The sequence below is a fragment of the Phasianus colchicus genome, chromosome 8, assembly GCF_987193195.1.
Source record: "Phasianus colchicus chromosome 8, bPhaCol1.hap1.1, whole genome shotgun sequence".
NCBI lineage: Eukaryota > Metazoa > Chordata > Aves > Galliformes > Phasianidae > Phasianus > Phasianus colchicus.
The window spans coordinates 1,937,778-1,964,001 of record NC_143443.1 but is presented as its reverse complement, the minus strand read 5'-3'; the positions used below and the strand labels follow the sequence as shown (position 1 = coordinate 1,964,001).

Below are 26,224 nucleotides of genomic sequence, written 5' to 3'. Positions count from 1 at the left end.
ACTGGCTATACTGACCAAACCACCATGTGCAGCGATGCTTGCAGACCCAGTACCTGCATGCAAAGCTTGGCCACCTTACCAGAACAGGAGGTGGCAGGCAGATAAGCTGTGTTCTGCCATGGCACGTTTTTGGAGCTGAACACCATTAGGGCCAACTCCAGCCTCACAGCATGCATCCAGGCATTGCCCACAGCTCACACCCTGATACTGCAAAGCACAGAAGAGCCGATGTCTGTGCTACAGGGACACCAACAAGTGTCACCAGAGAGCTGCCTCACCTGCAGGCAAACACTGCAATGAGAGAATCACTGAACAGTCTTTGCTGCAAGGTGCACTGAAGCATCTCTCAGCCCAGATGAGAAGCACGCTTCTGAAGCAAATCCTCAGCTCCCTTCCACACTAAGAAGAGATCTAGGCTCCCTTCAGGTAATGCCAGCCTGGAAGATGTGCTGCACTGCCCCGAGCACTGTTGAACATCAAGTCTGAAGGACTTTGAAGTACTCCGAAAGAAAAAACTCCATTGAAATGCACAGTCTGTGCTTGCCACCAACGTTTTTTTTTTTTTCCTCTGCAAATCCGTTCTTACCAATCTGTGCTAATTCCTCACGCAGACCTAGTGCAGTAAGCATGCAAATCCCAGAGACAATTTCAACCACAAAAATGGCTCCCAGAGGAAACCTCATAAAGCAATAAATAAATAAATAAATAAATAGGCAAAGGCTGCATAGGTAGGAAACACATACAGAGCAGTAGCCCTCCAAGATGCACCACTGAGGAGGAACAACGGATACTTGAACATGCTTTCTCCTTCTAACACGTCCTGGAAGTCCTGAACAGTAGATGGCACCTGTGCATCAGCTACCAAACCCTGCAAGAGGCACCAGCAGGTTGCACCAACCAAGCACACAGGTACTCGCTGAGCCAAAAAGTCTTCCTAAATTGGCATGGCAGAGAATGCTAGTGCTAAATGTACCCTACATGTTACCATTTTGGAAGATGGGGCATCATGTCACCTTATCTACTTGGAAATGTAAAGAGGTACCTCTATCTTTCTCATTAGAATAACATCAGATTTATCTTTAAAGCTGGGATGGAAGGGGAAAAATGCCTAGAAAGTATGCATACAACGTTAAAGAATATTAATAACACTCTGCATAAGTCAGTAAATGGCTGAGATGCTTTGTTATAAAAAATGTAGTGAAATACAAAGGCTAAAAATGACAGATGGGATGACTGCTCAAATAAAATAAAAGGGTTGGATGGAGCTGTTTTTAGAAAACGGAACAAGTAAAGATGATGGCATCTGGGGCCAGAGCTGCTAGGAAAAGAAAAGGCCTCTGTATACCTACACAAAGGTCCCTGTTCCTTCAAGTCTCATAAAAAGACGACGAATTTGGCTGTGAGTATCAAATGTTTACCCTCAGGGTTGTCATGGAACTCGAATGAAAGAAAGCAAAAAGTGCAATCAAAATAGCCCATGTCTGCAGAGAGCCTGGAGCAATATCATAAAGGCACCAGTGTCTGGATTTCAATAGGGTATTAATTTCAAGCCCCGCTGCCACAGGAGATCAACATCAGCAGACAATTCTGGCTGTGATGGGAGAAGAGGAGCGTGGGGAACCTGGCCATCAGGGCAGACATGCTCTGCTTGGCAGAGCAATGCCCAGGCAGCCACTAATATTCCTGGTGTGCTGGTGAGGGGCACCTTGCAGTTGTCCCCATTGCTTTCATGGCAGGGGCCTCTCCCTTGCCACAGCCGTGTCAAAGACAAGTGGGACCAAGCCTGACCTCATCTGATGGCCATGTCAGTGCATAAAGGAGGCTGCAGGATTAACCTCAGGAATTTTCTGGATGGGGAAGACTCAGCAGAAGAGATTTGTTTGCCTGGTGGGAGCAGTGTTTGCTGAATTCTCACCTCACATGGCACCAAAAACTGCAGTAGAAACCACCAGTTTCTTCTTGGACTTCTGAGTTGCACTAGTGACTCCATCTGGAACAAATCTACGCTTAGATTGGTCTGCTTGCTTAGGTATCTCTTTCCTGCCTCAAATAGCAATGAAGCTCCACATACAGCGTGTGGTCCTCTTCTGAAACTCCTGCTTTCTCAGAACATGAACCAAATTAAAAGCTTGCCTCTTGCCTTCAGCTCGACACCAGCAGGAATGTAACTCTAACATTTGTTAGTTGATGGATTTATTAACTCTGAATACACTGTAGGAGCAGAATATTAACTATAGTGGTTATTTGTGATTTAATCAAATTTGTGCCCCACCCCTGGAGACACCGAAGGTTGGGCTGGATGAGGTTCTGAGCAACCTGATCTAGCTGAAGGTGTCCCTGTTCATTACAGGGGAGTTGGATCAGATGGTCTTCAAAGGTCCCTCCCAACTCAAACATCAATCACTGATTCTATGAATCAAGAAACTGATCACAGAGAATGGATGTAAGGGGAACTAACACACCCAAGCTTGCAAAAAAAACCCAAAAAAACAGGAAAAAGTCCTTCCAAAATATAAAACTAAAAGATACATCAGAAGATATATTAAGCTAGAATTTTTATAGTCACATGAATTTAAGGCAACTCATAATATAGTACTGAAGATAACTCAGCTTGAGCACATGAGAAACTGAATGGCACTGCTTTCGACAGTACCTGTGTTGTTTGCTTTGACAGCTACCATGTTTTCTGTGGTTCTAGGAGCACACCAGCCATATCTCAGGGTTGGCTGGGAAAACATCAGATTGGAAAGAGATGAACTCAACAAGAAGCTGTTCTGCCCATTTGGAACTGGAGGATTTCTGCATGCATGGAAAGCTCTTCGGACCCTGTAACGTTTGCCCAGCAACCTTTCAGACATGTCCTGCACTCAGACCATCAGCTCTGCCCTACAAAGTTCTTGCCATCTTCTAAAACAGATATAAAATAAAATACAGTGCTACCAATTTGGTACTCATTTTTGCAATGAACACCTGCCCAGGGCCTATGTCCTACTTTAGGAACACAGACCCTTTATTGGATGTGGATGTAGTCTACACTTGTGCTTTTGTAGATCAGGCATTTACAAAGTAATAGGAATTTAACAGTCATCTTGATACTGATAGATTTATAAGAAAATATATGTGCTGCTATCTGTAGATTTTTTAAAAACTTGCTTTGTATTTCTTAAGTGGCAGCAATAGATAGAAGTGTTACACCCTTCACACATCAGCCCCGAATGTGTCCACCACACCAACCAAAAGCAGGGTTTGAAGCTGTAATGAAGTCTTAGAATGATGTCCTTTGCATTTACTCTGTGTGTTTATGGCTGCTGAATGTCTGAGCTTTGCATGGATCCACCTGGCACATGGTGAGTAAGGGTATACAGAAAACTTCTCTCCATCCAAATGCCTTCTGTCACTGCTGTGTGAACATTGAAAATGAGATTCTAGCTACAAGGATGCAAAAACAGGAATTTTTTTTTAATGTAATTTGAGTACCTGAATGTGCTTTATGTGCTGTTTTCTTCCATTTTGCAAACTTCTCAGAGTAGATAAGCTCTTGAAGGACAATTAGCTAAAGTTAATTAACTGCAGCTTGAAAAGTAATCCAGGTTAAAATTTCTGCCAAGTAGACTCTTCCCCCAGAGGAGTCTTATCTTGTGAGATATAGAAACAATAATACGAGGGATAAAACTTTGCAATGTATCTCACACCAGCCTTGGAGTAACTTTGTCATTATTTCCTATTCTATTCATCATTTTGCAGGCATGCACTTGCTTTCAAGGGGCAAGCAAATGCGAATGTGGTATTCGACTAAATAATGCCGTATTATTTTGAAAAAGCATTCCTTATGTAATGTTTTTCAAGGCAGACAGCACTGATCCCTTCTGCTTTTCCAAAGACAAGAAGTCAATATATGACAGTTAATAATGTCGCTGTCCCCTACAGTATTGAGTGACAGGACTCAAGCACTGGCCTCTAAGATGGCAGGAATAGTTGCTAACAAAAGCAATCAATTCCTCCTTTGAGGAAACAACTCCTCTATTATCAGCAACCCTCTGCTTTTTCCTTTCATTTGGACAAAACAGTTGGCATTAGAAGAAAAGGACAGGCATAAAGGATGTAAAAGCTCAAAACTGACAAAATGAACATAAAGGAACAAAACGTTGATTAATCAAATGAATTTTTGGTGAACTGCTGGTGATGGGTGGATGGTTGGACTGGATGATCTTGTGGGTCTCTTCCAACCTTGCTGATTCTATGATTCTATGATGAGTTTATCCAAAATAGGTCCAAAATTAGCCCTCCTAGAGGTAAGTTGTGCAACAGATCCTGAAAGCTTTCCCTAAAAGTCACAAATCCAGCATGAAAAATTTTCCGTTACAACCTGCATACACAAACATTGTGAAGATATATGACTACATGATACCCTATTAAAAATGCAGCTCAGAACTGAGAATGTGAGAATACAGATGATGAAATGGGAAATGGCAAGTTCTATTGGTAAATTTTGCTTAGTGCCAACGGATTCTGGCGTGACTCTTTAAAGTGTCTGTGAAAACATCATCATCTCATTAATAAAATTAAAAAATCCCCAATTTCATTATCAGTGCTTTCCACCTTTTTTTCAGACAGAAATCACAATAACCTGAACAGTAACACTGAAAATCAAATCTGAAAAAAAATAAAAGTGCTTAGAATCATAGAATGGCTCAGGTTGGAAGAGACCTTCAAGATCATCAAGTCCAACTGCAACCTAACCATACTGCCTTGGAGTACTTAAGACCATCTCTCTAAATTACTTAGGTTAATTTTCAAACCAGTAGCATTATTTTCAAGTTCATAGCTAGTACTACTAGACTGCATGCATAGCAATGTACAGTACATTTCTCTATAACACATGATAGCCATTTAAGCACTATGATAACATGCTGTCCATCTGACTTTGTGTTCTGCTCCAATCATCCTGCCTTTTGGGATGGGAGAAGAGGCTGATAACCTCCTCCCTTTTTTAATTAAGAGAAGGATTTGGGGGAACTTCAGCTTTTGGAAAATAATCTTATAAGTTTGATTGGAGGCAGGTGAATAATGAAACCGTAAGGTGTCTTCTAGTACCCCACAACATAAAAAAACACGTTTAAAAATGTATTTCTAGTATCAATCGAATATGATAATAAAATAAAAAAATCTTAGTTTGCAGGTACTTTGCAAAATTAGTAAGTCTTGTCCAAGAAACTGAGTTTCTTAGGATTTATATTTGCTTTCTGAAGCAAACAATCAATATTTTTAGTTAAATAATCATGTAGGTTGTTTCGTTTTCTCTCTGTAGAAGTGTGAATACCTTTGCAATACTCTATTTCAATCCACTTTGGTTTGATGAGAAGTCCATGTGTGACTTCAGAGCAGACTTAAATTTCGACCACTGATTAAAAGATGCTCATTCTGAGTATGTGATTTGGAGAAAACACCCAACCCCTTCTTTAACGTGGGAAGAAGGAAAAAAAAGCAGTAAAATCATTTTTTACATAGCAACTTCAGTTATCTTGTAAACGACTCTGGCTTTTGAATCTTATTGGTTTATACTCACCATCACTTGAATTGTAATGTGTTCTTCTCTATAAGCTTTATTATTGTTATAGAATCAACTGTGGACATACAAAAATCTTTCATTTAAAAACCAACTGTACATCACGAATGAATTATGAGTGTTTTTTGGGGGGGAATATATTAAAATCACAGTACACTGCAGCTCGCTCCTGAAACAAATGAGTATTTATAGCTAGGAATTCAGACAAATATATTGCTTCATGTCAAAATAACTGTAGCATTCACTCAAAAATGACAAACTTCACTTACCATTCTTTGTCTCGGAAGAGGTTTTGACACTATGAAAATGTTTCGGAAAGACTGCAGCTCTCTAAAGAAAACTCATATAAAACAGCAATTTCCCTCATTACTTGCTGTCTTCAAGACCTGTAATTTCCCACCTGTCAGAAGAACTATTTTGTGATTTTTCTTTAGGGTCTGAGGCTTCTCTGGACTCACACATCACAGTGACTTTGGGACCACCCAGCTGGGCACCTGCCTGGGGACACGATGTTCACCTGGCCCTTCCATACTCACAGAGAGCACCAGGGAAATAAAATTAGGCTCATCCAGAGGGAAATTAAGAGTAAGCACTTCATTCACTGCTTGTTTAAGCTGTTTTACACTGCTATGTTGAGAAAATGCAGGTTTTTTGGAATTGCAATATTCACTATCAAGAAAACCATTAGGAAAAGAAAAATTAGGTGAAGATTCCATGCTGAACACAACAAGCCAACACTTACTTTGCTTTTGCTTCTGCATCTTCATAGGCTTTATTGGAAACGTCATCTAGGCCGCCAATCAGATGTTTGAAGGAGCTGTGAAAGAAAACAAAGGTGCATTTTTTGGTAAGAGAACAATGTCCATCTGGAGGGAGCCATGCAAGCCAATGTGGCTCTTCAGCAGCAACCAGGGGGTGCCCCTTGATGACCCTGGATAACAACCATGAATGTCCAAACTTCTTTATCCAGCTTTTTCAGGGACTGAACCCAATTCCAACAAGTTTCACAGTAAATCTGGCATTGTCAATTTGGCTGATAAGTCCCATGATGTTGAAGTGCCACTATCATACCCTGCTCTCCAACCAGAAACCCAAGAAATCCCTGTTTTTGAAGTGAAGGATAATCTTTACTTCAATATCTAAGCTTTCTCAGTGCAAGAGAAGCAGCAACCAAAACAGAGAAGGGAGAAATAAGAAGAGGGAAAAAAACAAAAAACAAAAAAAGCAGAGAAGGAAAAGAAAGCAAAGGGAGAAAGATAAGCAAATTATCATAAGCTGGAATGCTTAACTAGATTTGGCTTTAATTAGGCTGAACATTGAGTGAGAGAGACAATCAGCACTCCTGAGCCATCCCTGGTACAAGCTAGCAGTAGTTTGAGCAGCCCCCTAACACCATCCCCTGCCCCAAGGGAGGTGCAAAAGGCATAAACATATGGAAAAAAGACTTAGAAAATCTTTTTATATCGTGAGTGACTCAAACAAATGGACCTGATGACCAGTCAATCAAGTAACAAGCATCGCTCCAGAGGAAACAACAATGAAAATGGTGACTGTTGTGTCTGTGGAAGTGGTATTACACAGCGTCAGGAACTACAAAAGGAATGCAAGTTTGAATGTTTTAAATAATGTTAATAACTGAAATCAATATAACTGAAAATTTCGAGTGAAAATTATACTTCCCTTCTACACTCTTGCATTGTTTGCCAGTGCATGCGTGTGTCTCGCATGGGGTGGGATTTTAGTTTAAAGAATGAACTAGCAAAACAAGGAAAGAGCTAAGCTAATTTGGAAGGATGAGCTGCTCCCAACTACAATGCTTAGCCTTGTGACTAATCAAGCCCTAAGGCCACAGCTTCAAAATGGAGAACCCTGCAGTATTTTTCTATATGGTCCTGACCCTCATGAGGTATGAAAAGAAGAACAGAATGGCTTTTTAATCAAACAAAATTTCAAAAGTAATTGAAAAGTTGAAAAAAAAAAAACCATCAAAAAAACAGAACGCCACCACCTAGGGCCATATTTACACACACAGAAGTAAGAAGAAAATACTTCGCATTGTCCTGTCTTACTAAAGAATTTCAGGACAAAAGAGAATTAATGCTATTCATCAGATGATGAATGCAGATGAAGGTAACAGTTTTCAGTTTTTTTCCCTCTAAAGATCTGATTTCTGAATGCATGACATTTTAGGATAAGGAGCCATGAATCTCAGCTGTTAGTGAAAATATGGTGATAAAGAGAAGTATTTTCACCCAACGGATGCATTTGGCTTTAATAGAATGTATCTGTAGAAAACATTACATCCTGTGACATCGCGTTCCCTTTGCCTTTAAGGGTGGTGAAGCTGTTTGGATCGTGCTTTGCTGAATAATCTCAAACACTCTGCAAGTTCTTAAGGGGGAGCTTAAATGTCTTGCTGCATCAGGAGATGTCTGACCTTAGGAGAAGTAGCATGGTGTGTGCACTACGAGTGGAGGATACAATTTCCAGAAGAATGAAGTAAGGCTTAATTATTATCTGCTCTTGCTTTACAAATGGCAGCTGGAAAAAGCTGCATTTTAGCCATTATTGTAATAAATAAAAGACAAGAGGTCACAGTCGGGAGATCTATTTATACTGTTTGGATCTAGAGTTACGTGCTGTAACAGGGCTTCCCACCATGGCCTTTTGTGTAATTATAGTCATCACCGTTCTGGAAATACCCTGCACCCACACAAATTCCCTCATGGTGCAATTTTGCTTAATTTGTAATATTAATTATGCAGTCTAGGGAATCGTTTACGCAGCACAGGCAAAGCTACAAGAGCTCATTAATGAAGAGGAGAAGGAAAGGATCCCTTTGCTCTTCCACTGAAATTGCATTAGGAGCTTCTAGCGAGGCAGAAGTTAAGCAGGTTGCATGCTTTGCTATTTGGATGTGAGGATCTTTTCAATGCAAAATCCCTTACTCAGCAGTGAAAGCACAAAAAATTCAGCTCCAGGGTTTGACACAGCAAGGTTTGTTAGTCTAGAGATGAATATGAGTCATTGGATGAAGCCAAGCCCTTGCAAGACAGCAGTGAAAGTAAAGCAAGACGTAGATGTTAATGCTTCACAAACTGCTATTTAGGCAACTGAGCAACACTGTAATCCTCCTGGCATGCTACAAGGCATGACCTAAGGCTTCAAATGCAATTTAAAATAGCAAGGCTTGGGGTTGCTTTCATGTGGTTAAGAAAATGTGGTGGGGTTAGACTTTTTTTTTTTTTTCTTGGCAATGGGAACAGATTTTTGTCTAGTGAGACAGTACGTAGGCAAAAAAGAAGTCACAGGAAGGAGTAACAACAGTCAGTCTAATACCCTTCAGTTTTTCTTTGATTGTCCTGAACCAGATTTTGGACTGGGAGGGATTTAGAAGTCCGCTGGAGTCACTCTCTTATTGCCTGTCATCTTGGTTGTAACATCCCCAAGACTTTCATCAGAGAACTGCTCAGTTTTTCTCTGCACAGCCTTCTCTTTTCATTTTTTTTTTCCATTCTCTCCTCATAACCAATTTTCTCCATGGATAAATCTCACCCCAACTGGGAAAAATAGTAAAGCAGCAGAAATGAGTATCTCCAGTGAAAGCATTCAGCTTAGCTTGTGTAAGGTCAGTCATGCTAGGATAATACCTTTTTTTTTTTTCTTCTTTTCTGATCTCCATTGCCAAGAGGTTTGACACAGTAACCTTAGAGCGATCCCCCCACAAACCAAAAGAAGGCTTACAAATAAAGACAATAATGTAAAATCCAAACTGAAAATAGCCGAAATACTTAAAAGGTTTCCTTAAAAATATCTGCCCCTAAATGAGCACGTACAACTGAAGAAGACAGTAAGCAGAAAAAAGATCATTTAGCGCTCAATATCTGCAAATACCAGGCAGTTCTGCAGCACTGCCAGCCTCTGTCAGGAGCAGCTGTGCCCTGAGTCTCAGCTCATCATTTGCATTGGGTGATTTTGTACTCCTAGCACCCACAACATTTACACCTTGGAAATCTTGGTGCTCCAGGAAAATATTCTTATCAACATAAATAAATTATACGGAGGAAAAAAAAAAATCACATATAAATAAAAGATTAATCTGCACAAACTGCTCTCCTGGGGTGTCAAAAATGATCTAAGTTTTACAAACGTGTTTTGCAAGTTTTCTTCCTGTTTTAAGTCCATGCAAAGCAGTCACAAGTGAAGCGTCTGTACGTGTTTATTCAAATTGAGTTACGAAACAGATGCTCAAGGTTGTCCCACTTGTGCCTACACAGTTTTTATCAGATGCCTTTTGCAAAGCTTTAAAGCATCTATCACATTCAGCGTATTTGAATTACCAACTTTCCCCCAGCCAGTCCATTCTACTTCTACAACAAACCCAAAAACACCTTCCTGGAGCCCAAAAAGTCACTAAGACAAGTCACGTCAAGGCCAAGTTTGAAATACTTTGGAGTCAACCATGTTGTCCACTTCCCACCATTACTTTCTTCCTACAGGATAAATGACTGCAGTACCACAGTAGTTAACATGAAACCACCAGCTTCTGCTTTGTTTCACATAGGGCCTTAGTAGATTAGAAATAAAAAAAACACCTATGAATTCTTAAGGAAAAAAAAAAAAACCAAAAAAGAATAAATGAGATCTGACAACGAAAACTGTTATAAAATATTAATATGTTTACTGAGATCATATCTTCCATCAGAAAGAAATACAAAAAGCTTTCTAGTTCCTCATGCACATAATGGTTCCACAAATCACAAATGGTCAGAAACTGCGCTGAGTAGCCTGACAATTGCCTTGAACAACATGTGGATTTTGCTGATGTTTTCAAGTTGATTTCCCAATTCCCACAGCTTCAGTGATGGCAAGAAGAGCACCTGCTCCAGAAAGATAGCCTGTCCAAATTCACTACAAAGCTGTTATCCTCTTATGGTCAGCTTTGCCACCACCTGCATCTGTTTGCCCTGTTGGGTTAATGGAACCTCTTCCTCCAGGACAGTGTGCACAGACATGTTGAAACCTGGAATATATTCTGAAATTCTATGGAAATCTTTCCTACCTTTTACAAAGCTTGTTTTTTAGAATACACATGAACTGGTACAAATACGCTCTTTTTTTTTATGGCAAGAAGTAAACTCTTAACTCTTCAGTACCTAAAGGGAGCCTACAAACAGGAAGGGAATCAACTCTTGGAAAGGATAGATAACAGCAGGACAAGGGGAAATGGTTTGAAGTTGAGGGAGGGGAGATTTAGGTTGGATGTCAGGGGGAAGTTCTTTCCTATGAGAGTGGTGAGGTGCTGGAACAGCTGCCCAGAGAGGCTGTGGATGCCCCGTCCATCCCTGGAGGTGTTCAAGGCCAGGTTGGATGGGGCCCTGGGCAGCCTGGGCTGGTATGAAATGTGGAGGTTGGTGGCCCTGCGTGTGGCAGGGGGGTTGGAAATTGATGATCCTTGAGGTTCCTTCCAGCCCAAGCCATTCTGTGATTCTGTGATTAACGTTATAGTGGAATACACCCATGCAGAGATTTGTAACTACATGATCTTTAACCCAAACCACTCTATTATTCTATACCAATGGATTGCCAGCTTTCTTGGGTGAACAAAATCAATGGTGATCCCAGTGTAGCCACTATGGGGCAGATACTAGTGCTGCCATCCTGCCTAGAGATCCCACATCTGAAGCTCCTTACATTTTCTTTGCACTTTCTAAATACTGGCAGAACATCTATCTCAAACCAACTAGCCAACCCTCTACAGTCATTCCCCCGAAACAAACACTTAGAACACACATTAATTCCCTATAAATCATTTCCTAAATACGTCACCTTTCTATGATGAAAGTTTCTGAGAACTGAAGAAAGTTACTAAGAACATGGAAAGAATAACAGGTGCCCTTGTTACCTGATCTCACAGAGCCCCTTTTCTCTCCTACAATCTCTTTAACTTACTTTTTAGACTTTCTCTCTAAGCCTAATCAACAACCTTCTACTATTACTAGCAATTATTTTTCCTTTTCTCTGGAAATTTATAGTCATTCAATACTGATGTAAGTCCAGACACCTCCATAGCCAACATTTTTTTTCACATCTATTCTATCCATACCTGATTGCACCCATTTCCAACACACATCTCTGTTCACCACTATTCTGTTATTCTGTTCATAGTGATTTTGACCCACACCAGGTTTCTATCCTGGACACCTCCTTAATAGGTTGCAGCCTTTCGGATCCCTAGGAAACGAACTCCATGGTTCATTGCTCCTCTACCACATTTCTGTTATCTCTGTGCAAATGTAGCATCTTTACTCCTGAAACACAGCATGCCTTTCTGCTTTCAGGACAAGATAAAGATTCCCTTAAGAGGATTCCAGTTGCTTTCTCTGGCTCCATACACAATTCCTGGTTTTGCAGAATTTCCCATATTGGTTGCAAAATCTTCCTTCTTTGTACAGCCACAGACTGGATTTCTTCACAGCTTCCAGTTCTTAGCTGGAGCCAGGTTTCCTCCTTTCTTTCCCAGCTGCTGTAACTGCCTGCAACTTTTGTTCACTCTCCAGCATGAATTTTACTGCTTTAAGCCTTTTTCTTCCTTCTGTTAGCTCATGTTTCCTCTCTCTTTGTGTCCAAGAATCGTGGTCTGTTCAGAGACTTCTGATGTCTGACTGGTATCTGTAACTCTTCAGCCCCTCAAACATCTTCTTCTCCACGTCTCCAAAACCAACCCAAACTCCATAATCACATTCCTGTTTTTCCTCCTTCAGAAACCATACCATGAGATATGTTGTCCATATACAGCTTTCAGCTCAACAATTACATTCTCTCACCTTCAGTAACTTCTGTTCCCCGAGTATACTCCATATATATTTCCCCTTTTTGCTATTAACTTTCATGCTGTTACATTCTCTTCCTTATTACTTTGTAAGCACATAGAATTATAGAATAACATGAGATGGAAGAGTCCATAAGGATCATCGAGTGCAACTCCTGGCTCCACAAAGGACCATACAAACCCAAACCCTGTGTCCAAGAGCAGTGTCCCAACGTTCCTTGAGCATCATTTTAGCCTGATATATAGAGCATGAGAGTGCTGCTTCAATAGGTACATTTGATTAAGCAAAGAGCTTGTCTTGTAATAGAAAATACTAAAAAACTGTAGTGACAAGCATTCTGTGCAGAAGAACTTCTAACCATAATCAGTAAAGCTGACTCCCAGATTCTGTTGCTACTTTGCATATGACTCAGTGCAAACCTCTATGCTGACCACCACAACAAACCACACGTCTTAATATTCAGTATATCTGGATATACAAAAATGCTATTTTCCTCATTAGCAGAACAGTGCCTGCACAATTTTCCAAATTTACATAAGTCTTACTGCATTTTCTCCATATTAAAATTATCTTCTATGGTTATCTGCAAACCATGATACAATAATGGAAGGGAAGAGCTACAACAAGAAAGTTAGAACTGGTCAAGATAGAGAACAGAGTTCCTTGAACTATAAATAGTGATATAAATAGCATTACATTTCTTGATCTATAAATAGTATTCTTATAAATAGTGTTACTCTGCTACTAATTGCTGAGCATTACTAGAATCCCTGGTGTAGATGATCTACAGCTTCATCAGTTAAATTTAACTTGTACTTCCTTACTATTTCAAGGTCATTGTATACAGAGTAAAAGGGATATTAGATGAGGTCTGTAAAATACTCAGGAAAGATTAAATCTGGGATTACTTATTTTTTTAATTCATTTCTAAAATGCTTACGGTGGAAAACAAAAATGACCCCATAGAGTAGTTCAGAAAAAATGCAGAAATGACTCTTTGCTTTATATTTCTCTGAATTAATGTTTGCTACAATATCTAATTCTGCTGATTCTTCTTATTGCCCACAGAATAACAAGGGATAATATGTATTTTATCTGTCAGGCTACCTTGCTTGTATATGTGGAAGAATGCCATTCAGCTGACAGTCCTGAAGTTCACCATCTGTTTTCAACAGCTAAACCATCATTTAGTTGCTTGGCTTTTTTTTTTTTAAATTGATGATAAATGAACTAGCAGATCAGAAGATCTAAGATTTTTTTAAGTACTCTTCCTCAGTTCTGTTACTTCAGAACACGACAAGAAAGTTTGGGGATAAGAGATAATTGAATATAAAACTCCTGTATTAAAAAGGATTGGGTGCATTTAGTTCATGCCTACCAGAGAACATGAGATGCATCTCCTATTAATCTCATCACACTACAAGAATGCCTCAGAAGTCACTTGTAACTCAGCAGCTGCCCTTTGACTTTGTCTTACATCAGTTCCTTATGTCTTCAAAAATTCAAGAACAGATCCAGCATTTATATTTGTCTCAATACTCTTACACCTCTCAGAGACTCCCTTGAGCCAGCAGTAGAGTTCCTGCATATTTAATAAATCCAGTGGATTTCTTTTCCTTTTGAACACTTGTAAGCTTCTTCTTTTTCTATAGGGAGGAGCTCCATGAGCCACCCCGTGTGAAGAACCACCTCCTTTTGGCTCCACTTCCTTCCTGCTTACCTCTGGGTTCTCATGCTTGAGGACGCAGTGAGAAATTCATTTCATCATCTCTTTCCCAGAACAGATTTTCAACCTACTTGCTTATTTTTCCAACAGAAGCCATTCTCCCCATCAATCATTTTTTCTACCCGTTTCCAAACAACTTTTTGGTCTAACTTCTCATTTTGGAGGAAACAAGAGCAACACAGAGTGTGAAGCATAGACAAGCCATAGATTTACTTAATATATATATATATATATTCTATTAATGCCTAACAATAGATTTTTTAAAAAAAATTTTTATTTTTTTAATCACTGCTGAACTCTGAGCTGGTAATTTTTTTGTGGCACTGTCCATTACAAAACCAATCTTCCCCATGCAGTAATAAAAATCACAACTAACACTTTCCACTGTGAAGGTGGAAGATTTCTCTGCGTGATGGTGTATCCCAGTGCCTCACTGCCCTCATCACTGGAAAACCACCCCAAGAGTCACATTTTCAAGGTAATGCTATTTTTTTCCCCAGTCCCTTTGCCACACTGTTTTCCTGGAGTGCAGGCATTTCTTGCCTAGATGAAAAAATGCCTAATTCCTCAACATTTTCCATGCATAGTAGGTAAAATGTTACTTTGCTCTTCTGATCTATCCTCTTGGAATTTCAGAGCTTTAAGCAGGGCTAGGTCCTATGGACAAGGGCTCTCCAACCCTACATGGAAAAGAATAACATGTTTTTCTAGCATTTGTCAGAAAATTTCTTTTGTTCACGATACTTTGCTGATACTAACTCAATCTATGTACCACCATAACGCTTAGATCTCTATTTATTTCCATTTTGTCATTCTGTACTTCTTAATTTTCTGTATTTGTCATCACTGAATTTTTATCTCGGGAAATGCTCTACTTCATCAAGGACACGTAATATGCTGTGAATATATTTTTCAAAATTAAATAACCTTACAGAAAATAATCAAAGGCTGTAGTTAAAACCTATAAAAAGTGTGAGCTGGAGATGCACCCCAAGACAGGAAGTTTGTGTACTTACTCTCTGTCTATGACCAGACAAGTTACTGCTTCAGCCGCAATGACGTTGGCAGTTCTGACATCTTCCCTGAAAGAAAAATACATTTCTTAAGCAAACTTTATACTTCTGAACGTACTTCATTCTAAGCACTTCAAGAATAAAACACAACTTTTTCCTTGGAAAGATGTTCTTCACCTGTACAGGAGTCAAGCACATGAGAGCAAAAAAACATGCAGAAAACCAGAAGTAGGCTCCCGTTGTGAATAGTCATCTAGCCATGTATTGGCCCATGCCATTTTGTTTGGCAAGGTCTTCCATCTTTCTGTATACAGAAATAGCTATAGAAATATTAGCTATTTGCATCGATGTATTGATGGACTTCTACCTACGTCCTCCTCCCCCAAATCCTTCCTTTTGTCTCCCCTGGCCATGGTTCAGAGGGCAATATGTCACAGCTGAAAGGTCAAGTAGGCAGTTAAGAAGGACACTGAGGCACAATGTATCTTCATTATTAGATATTCAGAGTTTTTCCTTCTCCTGCCACACAGTTTGGCCTCGGCCAGCCCAAGCTACAAATCAATAAGTTAATTTCAATCAGACCTTTTTAGAACTCCACCGTGTTTTGAATGCCACTGCACTTTCTGTGCTGCCAAACCAGAATGCAGGAGTCAGAATCACTGCTTTACTCAAATCCACTCAAAATCTTTCCACCTATTAAATATAAAGGGATTACAGGCAAAATAGATCCACCTCTTTTAAACACATCTAATTCATTTAGACTGGAAAACCACTGCTTATTTCCACTGAAGTAGAAAATGAGATTTAGAAATGCCATTGGAAAGAGCAATTCTCCTCTTCAAAGACTGGAAGTATTAAAGCAGCAGCGTGGTGAAAAGGAGAGTGGTGCATGTACACCCATCCAGGACCAGGTACTCTCCCTTTAATTGTTAATTACATTTACTTTCATCGCTTTCAAGCTATCTTCAATTTAATTTATCTTTAAGCTACCTTTAAAGCAGAGCGAGCAGAAATAAAATTGAAATAAATGTTAATGTTCAATCCAAAGCATTCTTTGAGATCATTTTCAATAAAAGTAATTGTGTTAGTGCTAATTTATCCATGCCAACAAACAAAATTGTCACTTAAAACAAATTAAAGAAAGTAGATCAACAGCATTAGAAAAACATTTCTATTAACTTCTAAAACTTCGGTAAATATAAAGAGGGCAAGAAATTATAATATTTAATATTCTACTAAGTTGCTGTAGCCAACTTCTGCTCAGATATTAATGTGTTATTAAACAAGGATGTAATGCTTTTGGTTGTGCATTAATTCCCACTAAAAGTTCAGATAGATGTTCTGCTATCTTGGATGCCTGTCACAAAACGTTTACCATTACATATTCTCAGATTGCAGAGAAGCAAAACACAGGTGTTTATGGCTTCAGTTCAAATGTTTTAAGTAAACTTCAACATTAAAGATTAAAATACACAAATAACTGTTATGGTTTCCACTGCATTGTACCTGATACGTGTGTTTAATCAGCATGAAATTAGTGTGGAATGAAGGCTCTTTTCCAAAGGACATTTTGCTTAGCACAAACAGAGATGTAAAGGCTTTTATAATGCAGAAAGTCATGCAGTTCTAAGGCTTCCTTATGTTCTGCACAAGCAGAAATAACTGATAAGTTAGGGGAATTTTTTTTTTTTATGAATTATATAGTGCTTCAGACAGAAAATGTTAAGTCAAGAAACAAGCACCTCTGAATACCTTGAAGCACTGCAAGCTTATGGGTGAGCTGCCACAAAAGCCATTCCATACATGGTTTGCACACCCAACAGCCCTAAAACCCCCCATTCCAGCACTTTTCAAGGGGAATAATGAAATTGCAAATGTGGGGAGAAAGCATTAATCCAAAAGGGATGCTCGGAGGTGCTCCCTCTGTGCTACAAAGCCTCCCTATGCCTCCAACAGGGATGTTCTCCCTGCAGAAAACAGCATTTTGCTCCTTCTGCAGGGGCAGGGAGGAAGGCAGAGGTGCCATTGGCAGCAAGGTCAGCTCAGCAAAAGGACTGCCAGCCAACTTTGAGTTTTGGTGGTCTGTCACCAGTGGTAGCATGGCTGCGTTCTACCACCACGGTGCCAATGCCTTCCTATCACCTGCTCCAGGGAAAATCGTTGTCACGAGCTGGAGATGGGTCACAAAAGTACCAGGTCCCAGGATCTCCTGCGTTGCTGAGCAGCCTTGTTCCCCTGCTCTACATCGATTTTAAGTTGTTATTATGGGGGTTTTCCCACCGTGCAGGATTAAAAATCTAACCGTGTTCCTAGGAACAGGAGGACAAACCAGAAGAAAAAGGCCAAAGCATTTTCAGCTCTACGTAGAAATCTTTTACACACACCAGCTGAGTTTTAAACACTGCCTGCTCTTTAAAGATTGCAAATACATCCAAAGACATGCAACTCACCTACACATTAACCTCAACCACCTCGCAGCAAAACAAATGGTCAGTACACATTTTAAAGGTCATGTTGCAAAAGCTGTGGCGCGGGGCATTAAGTGCGATAAACAGCTATGTGAATTACACGGCATTATATGCAACAAGCAAGCATTGGAAAGCTCTGCTTGCGAGCACTGACTCGAATACTTTCTCAGCTTCAAATAGTTTCTCAGCTTCATCACACGAGTACTCATCACTGCTCCCAGAGAAATAGCGCTTTTTGTCAGAGCAGTCGCTCTCACTGTCCGAATAACCCATGGCTGACGCTTGCCTTCACCATCTCCTCCCAGGAAATGCCTGCTGGCTTCCAGCTAGTTCTCCTCTGTTTTGTCCTCTGGGTGAGCTCCGGTATTTCACAGCCCTTTCAGCCTCAAACTTGGCAAAAGGTCACCGCCGCTTGGGGGGAAATGCAAGCAGTGGAATTTGGAGCGGGCACAGTAGGACAGCCGTCACCACGCTGCTTCAATTGCCACGTGTTAACCCCATGGGAGAATCGGGGTAACGGAGCACCTTTTGCAACACAGCAGGTCTCTGGCTGTTCTCAGTGGCACTATCTAGTTACAGAACAATTTGGTATATTTCATTCCCAAAGATCACTGGCATCCTCCCTCCAGCCTTAAAAAATTGTAACGGTGCATTAGTTAGCAGAAAACACACAGAAATATTTCCTAGTTACAATTCGTTGCTGCAAAGATCTCAGGAAATTTCAACCATTTTCACCCTGATAAGCTTTCAGCAGGTTAATTTAGGAGCTATGGTTTTGTTGACAGTTCCCAGGAAAGGCTTCTGATACAAACCTACTGATACACCATATTTACAAAGCCATGTTGGAAAACAAGAGAACACAGGCAGCCTGGATCTGAGAGAAGGTCCTATGGCAGCCTCTGCTGGAATTCTACCTACTTGGACTGTAAAAATGTAACTTAGATTTTAAGATCTTGGAGATGATTGCCATCTTTTGGCTTCCTGAATCGCAGCCCTGTTCCAGCTCTCACATCCTGCCACACACTGCCCCTCGATAACATCCACACAATCCTTCATATGAACAGAAACCACAGTTTAGATTATTCCACTCAGCAAATGTTATCATATTGGCTTGAAACTTGTTCCTCCAACCAATGGAATCACTGTTAACATTTCCAGAAGATGGACCCAAAGGTGAGAGCTGAGTCCTTTCCTGAGGATTTTTTAGGAGGTGTGAGCATACAGACCCAGGAAATGTCAAATTTGGAGCTGAGCCTCTTTTGCTTCCCCTTGTGTAGCATTTTGCTTGGCAAATGGCAAGTTGAAATACAGAAGAGATGTGCTGAAGGTAGGCAAAACCTTCTCCTTAAAGGACAGACTTGCTTCTCAGAAGATCACCAAATTTGGGTAATTCTTAGAATATCCAGTGAAGGCAGTTCTTACCTCCAATGTGAAAGTGACGATGCAATCAGACAATACCCAACAAAGCAGTAAGGGGAGATAGAGATGCTGCTTTATGAGCTGCTTACTCTGAAATTCAAGTTGTCAACCGATTTTTCCCTTAATACTTTTTTCCTTTCACTCCAATCATGTCTTGTCCTAAAAACCTTAAATCAAGCTTATTAAAAATGCTGTAACAAGGTCAAGAGTGCAGCGCTGGGAAGTGGGAAAATGCACTAAGGAATTTGAATATCAGCAAACTGGGGATCTGCAAACAGCTTCCCTGCAGCAAAATTAGACCAGGAAAGGTCTAATTTTTTCTTCCAATCTTTTCTTCAAAAACCCTCTTTAAGCCCAATTTCTAGCTAATTGAAACAATCTGAAGTCTCATTTCTAGAAGTCATACAGGACGTGAGCTTTCTACCAGAGCCCTTTCTGAGTTGGCAGTGGTTTTGGCAAGGCCACCACCAAGGGCCACGTGCTGAGCCACCTCCCCTTAGTGTTTGGTCCTTTAGTCACAGTGTCAAAGAAAAAACGGGTTGTCGCTGGCATTTTTAGAGGAAGAAAAAAGAAAAACAACAACAACAAAATATTACATTACTACAGCCAAGAGCCCCTTGGCAGGCTATAAGCCCAGTGGCCTCTATAGAAAAGTTGAGCCCTAGCAAAAATTTTCCACCACAGCCCTGAACAAGCCATTTCATTATCCTATATCTGAGTGCCAGATAAAAATGAGAAAAAATAATTTGTTTTATGAACATTGTGAACATGAAGTAACTATAGGAAACACATCTGCTGTTACTGGCACTGTAATCTGACATAGTGAAGCTGCTGAATTAATGAGTGTTACATTATCGAGACACCTTTGCCCATACCAAGAGCTATAATACAGATAAATATAGCTAAAAATAGTACTAATTAAAGTAGAGGCACTGTGACAAGCAATGTTCACACAAAACACCTTCCTTTCCAGCCTGATTACCTTGTGATGGAAAGCTCGTAGGTATCTTCTCATTATCATCACCCACCTTAAACTGCAATTACATCCTGCATCCTCTGCAATACAAGTTGCACAACATGGTTCAACAGTTGCATTTAATTCAAGCTAGTTCCTGGGAAGCTCAGCAATACCCCCAGACTGTAAGCGAGCTGTGTGATGCCAGGGCTCTGAAAGCTGATGAGGATCTCCTCTTGTTGTGCTTCTCCAGCCCCAAGGAATCCACTTAGAAAACAAATGGGAAAATGCAGAGGGCTAGAAGTATTAACAATATGGGGAACTTCAACAGCATTTTTAAAGGCTGGTTTGAACCAGGCCTCTGCCTGCCACCTTCATATTTATAAGCACTATTTAAAGCTGCTGGCAATTCAGCAAACCAAGAGGGGATTTTGTCAGTTGAAAACTATCCCGAGAAGAGAAGGGTATGTGTGCCTTGTGATCTGAAAGCAGAGGAAAAGGTTCTTGCTGCCACTTGATTACTAAGAAGCTGGCATCAAGCTAGCAGTACCTGCTACTTTGGCAGCCAGCATGGGATCTTCCCCTTGCTGAGAGGCATAATCAGGTTCTGCTGCCAACTCCTCTCTGCAAGGTAATCTTCACTGCAGCAATACGAGAGTTACGAGCAACATGGGTCATGGCATTAACAATGAGTTATCACTTTCACTATATTCTCACCATATTTAATCTAAAATTGATAACTGCTAACTACTCAGGAAATAATCTATGACTTCCATCATGACTAATTTAGCCAACACTCACTTTCCCAGCACAGTAAGTTACTATTTTGTCATTAACTGCTGGAAACAACCGCATTAAAATCAAATCAACATGTGATCTGAGAGTTAAAGTAATGAGTTGTATCTATTACACATTAACTAGATCAACTCTGTGCTTACGTAATGCCATTTTAAAACACGGAAGGGCTTCTCACGATCACAATTAAATCTCAGGAGCAGTCAAGGCATATGATAATGTTTGTAAGCACATTCTCTAAGTGGGTAAGCCAACGAACAAGGAGCCTAAATGAAGTGCATTGGATTATATAGCCAGCGATCAGCCTCAACAGTAACAATGCTGGCATTTGGCTTCTCATCAGGAATTAATGACACTGCATCAATTTGGCCTAATGTACTTACCAGGCTGGCATGCTCCTAAGGCTGCACGCATGGGATTGCTGCAGGGGCAGGGATCGTGTTAACCTGAACTGGGCCACTTGGACAGAGGGCCAGCAACCTGCCTGCTATGTGCTAATCACTTCTCGCAGGTCCCTAAACAGCTGCATTTTTTCTTTTTCTCACTTCTCTGACCGTTCTTTTTCTTTTCTTCCTCAGCTCTGTGCATTCAGAGTACTGGGACAAACACTCCTTGTCATGCTGGAGCGATAAGCAATGGATTTGTTTATTGAAGCCATGTCTCAGAGCAAGGATATCTGGCCTATCTGCAGCAAAAGAAGAGGCTCTTTCAATCGAGAACATTTTTTGTAAAGATTTACTGTGAATTCACTTTATTATTTTTTTTTTCCTGAAAAGAATTACATTTTAAGCAATGCTTTTGTTAAATTCCTAAGCTCGGGGAAGAAGGGAACCTTCTCCTTTATGGGTATCAGCAGTGGGATGAAGATGAGAAGCCACAGGAGATTATTTTTTTGCTAGTGTTTGCCCTTAGCCGACGCTACCAGCCCTCTGCTTGGGTACCATATTCCCATTCCCTCATATTTCAGGTTACTGCAACTCCTCCTAAGGCAGGGCAGGGGCATCATGGTCTTCCCATGGCCACTGATCTGCCTCTACCACTGGACCTTACTACCTCCAACCTGTTGACCATGCACATATTACCTTCATCTCCATGCTACTGCAGGTCCACCCGTCTTTTCTTCAATTCTGCTGGCCAAACTCACTGTATCCCACTGTTTCCCCACAGATCCTCTGACTTTCTCCTACAATACCCAACAGTTCTCACTGCTTTCAAATTTATGCATAGACACTGCATGGAGCATCCCACCAATAATGAGAACAGAAGCACCGTGGGCAGGAAGCACCCAAAGCCTCCACCTTGAAATGGAACAACCCAATTAATACCCTGCATACTAACAGTTAACAACGTAGAGGCCCACGTTGGCACCTGCTCATACAAGTGCATTGGATACGAGCAGGAAGGGAGCTGGCAGACACTTGCTGCTGCTTTCCCTTCAGAGGCCTTTTCACATCTCATTAAGCAATGTTTCACAGACAGCTTCCAGACTGGCTATCAGGGCTCCTGTGAGAAATCAGCATCCTCCAAAAACTTCTCCAAGCTTCCCACTGATGTGATTAGCTCTTCGAAGACTGAAAGACAGCTTCCATGCAGCCTGGGCTTTCCTCTGAGCACTGCTCAGTGCTGTTGCACGGAGAGGCTCGACCCAAATTTTGGCAGGTGCAAAAGATTTGCAAAAGCTTCATCAGCCTGTGCCTTGCTCCACGCTCAGCTCCTTCATTGGCCGGGTTTAAGCCCATAAAGCAAAACTGAACATCCTTCTGCTACATCCTGGTCGGCAGCACTGATGTGCTGGTAGGACTGTATTTCACTTTGAGTGCTGAATTTATCATTCTGTGTTATTTTACAATGGTGAAGCCATAGAAGGGAAAATTATGGGTGAAGTTTATCATCGGTAAAGACATGAAATGAAGCTGTTCATTTCCTCGCCTTATTTTCTCCCTTCTGCGCACACAGTGGTAGAGCAGATTTTATAGTTTGCTCAAGAGTGCAGCTCGGTGACCACCTTCAATTGGTCTGAGATAAATCAAACGTTCTGCAGGTTCAGTCTTCTGCTAGATCAGTGCAACTTGCCCCGAAGTCAGCACTCACTGGTGCTGAGCTTGGGGATGAGGTGGGAGCACATGGTCAGCAGGGAAGGGCCAGTCTCTTTGGCTCCAACAGTTACACACTCACATAAGGTGATGGCATAAGCACATCCTGAATCGTTTATGTTTGTCTGTGTATGGCCAAGCCTTTATTCCTGTCTAGGCTGCTGAAGTTGTGAAGCTGGGACTAGAAATCCTAACTTCTTTTGGATGCTCCCTTGTAATTTCCCCCCTTTAGGAATGACCACTGACAAACTGCAAGCTATGGGAAGGCAGCACTTCTGAGATCAAACACCACCGTGCAACTGCTTAAAATGTGCGGCAACCAAAGCAAAAAGAAAACGATATGTTTTGCCCGTGAAAGATGCAGTCACAAACCTATTTTCTTTTTACCCATTGGAAAGCATTACCTGAATTTAATGGACAAACTTACAGGTAACAAAAAGAGATGGTACACTTTGTAAAGCACTGTTAACAAAAGCCTGAATATGCTGCATCACCAATAACAGACTTACTATAAAAAGAAAAAAAACACATACAAAAGACCAAGCAAACAGAAAACAAAAACCCAAACCTCCTTGCATAATGCCTGGAGAGCACCATATGTCAATTCTAGAAAATAAAAGTAAAAAAAAAAAATCTGAAAAAAATTGATTTGTTGCAGCCTGAAAAGAAACCCAAAACTTTGACAAGCCCAACAAGATTTCATGCTCTGCCTCCACTCAACATGCAGGAGCAATGGGAAATCTGTTTTTACAGTTTTCTTTCAGTAACAACAACAAAGAATATACCACAACTTAAAACAAACATAGCCCCTAAGCTGCTGATACTCTAGGCAGTCCCATCTGATTTATAACCACAACTGCTACACAAATTAAAAACCACTGCAGAATTTAGCTTGTGGAAAAATGTGCTGTTTGGTGATAGAGAGTATTTCATTGCTCTTCTACTGGCGAAGCAGCTGTGCAGCACCCACCTTCATTTGCATGACACTTTACGTTTATGTAGTTAATGCTAATTACACTGGAGGTGGATGTATTTATTTTCCTACATCTATTCCAGTAGGAAATTATTAGCCACATCTAAAAGCTGAATGGCACTGGAAATACACATGGTGCTTCGTAGCTGGTAACGATCACCTCCACTTGTCAAAGTAAATCCTTGCTCACATCCTATAAAAGCACAGAACATGACATGTAAGCGCATAAAAAAGCACGGGTTTGCCTTTCTTACATCTGATATTAGTTCAGGTGTGGCTGCCTTTGTATCCAGGAGATACTCTCAGCTTTGCTGCTGTTTTTTCGCCATGCATATTCACACGTGTGTTCCCACGTGTTACCTGTAACGCAACAGTTCTTTACCATCAAGAAAAGCAGGTATATCATAGAATCATAGAATGGCCTGGGTTGAAAAGGACCACAATGCTCATCCAGTTCCAACCCCCTGCTGTGTGCAGGGTTGCCAACCAGCAGACCAGGCTGCCCAGAGCCACATCCAGCCTGGCCTTGAATGCCTCCAGGGATGGGGCATCCACAGCCTCCTTGGGCAACCTGTGAACAGTGCATCACCACCCTCTGGGTGAAAAACTTCCTCCTGATATCTAATCTAATCCGCCACTGGCTCAGTTTAAAACCATTTCCCCTTGTCCTATCATTATCCACCCTCACAAACAGCCGTTCCCCCTCCTGTTCATATGCTCCCTCCAAGTACTGGAAGGCCACAATGAGGTCACCCTGGAGCCTTCTCTTCTTCAAGCTAAACAAGCCCAGTTCCCTCAACCTTTTCTCATACCAGCCCTCTGACCATCTCAGTGCCCTCCTCTGGACCCACACCAAGAGCTCCACGTCCTTCCTGTGCTGGGGGCCCCAGGCCTGGACGCAGTACTGCAGATATGTATTTTTATTGACTGCATTAGTGTACTGAGTTGGACTTCAATCTCAGATTCTACAGTCTATAGAGCTGGGGCTGAACACAGATGTCCACCAGAGCTGATGTACTGTGAATTCTGGAGCAGGATGGGAAAAGGAGCCTCTCTTGAGGTTGTAGGACATCTGGATCCAGCACGAATTTCCCAAATCTCACAGAAAGATTTTAATGGATAGAAAAATTTATTTGCCATTTCAGATATCCCATATAGAACCTTCAACAAACTTACATATTATAAGTAAAATTAGCTTTGCCAGAGTAGCCACTGAAGATATTTCCAGATAAAGGAATCTAGGTCTCCTGCTATTTTGCTCTAAGTTCTCTTAGTCCCTAGCCATTCTCCAGACCCAGACCAGTGTGAGCTCACTCTCCATGAACAGAAGAGTCCTTTGTGGTTTGGAATACTCCAGATTAGCTTTCACCAGGGTTTTGCACAATGGTACAAATGATGTTAATTAAGTTTTAAGTCCTCTGCTTAACAATATCCATCAGATTCTATTCCAGCACAGCAAGAACTTTTCATACTACCCGCTCCATACGCTAATCTCCATCTCATGCTGTTTAATTTCTGCATCTGCTCGTGTGGCTGCATAATACCCCACATTCAAGCCAAACAATCCACATTATCTCATCCTAAAAAATGGTTCTGCACAGACACGTGTCTTTCTTCAAGCCACTACAACAGCTTTTGAAGGAAAGCATCATTAAAATAATGTATAATATTGGCATTTCTCAGCTTGTAGCTGCCTGAATCACCCCAGCTTCTGCTGGGGCTTTAAATGTAGGTCCTGTGTTTTTCCCAGTTATGAGAGCTCCTATGAGAATCACATGTGTGACCTCAGAAACTGGAACGATCTGAACTTGAGGCTGGCAGTCATGAGGCCCTCCAAACTTAAGCTCTCTTTGTTTTTGAATGAAGTTCTCATTATTTTTAGTTGCAATAATGTCCCATCACTCACTCTCCTCTTGGCCTACAGTCACATCCTGGCCAGCTGTGACAACCATCTCATGTCTACAGTATACTCCTAATTTAGTATTAAAAAAAAAAAAAAAAAAAAAATTGCAATTGATAAAAACAACCTCAATTCTTATAGCTACTCAGCCTGGTTGCATCTCAGTCACAAGACTGTTCAAGATTGTTTCATGAAGAAAACAGGAGCTGGCTGGCTGTGCATTGCTCCATATGAGCTCCAGATCGGAGCTGTTCTATGCTCCTGAGATAAAAACAAAAGTATTTGGAGAAGATTGGTTTAAGTATTGCACCAAACATCTGGGTTACAGTCTTCAAAGACAAAATTAATTGGGAATTAGACAAAATTCCCAGTAGCAGAGAGCCCTGTAACACTTGAAAATAAAGCCTCATCTTGAAAACAACTGATCTTCAACCAAAGAAGATTATTGCTCCTAAGCAATGTTGTGCACATGGGACGTGATAT

General features: G+C 40.9%; 1 protein-coding gene across 3 annotated transcripts in view; it reads right to left on the bottom strand.

Moving 5' to 3' along the window:
• PRKG1 (protein kinase cGMP-dependent 1) overlaps positions 1-26,224 on the bottom strand; it is a 395,197-nt gene that overhangs the window by 57,017 nt on the left and 311,956 nt on the right. For all 3 annotated transcript variants that reach the window (XM_090144719.1, XM_031602529.2, XM_090144720.1), the window contains 2 exons: positions 15,142-15,207; positions 6,309-6,383 (listed from right to left, as the gene is read on the bottom strand). In XM_090144719.1, the coding sequence (XP_090000845.1) occupies positions 6,309-6,383; positions 15,142-15,207 (141 nt within the window). The remainder of the gene's footprint in view (positions 1-6,308; positions 6,384-15,141; positions 15,208-26,224) is intronic.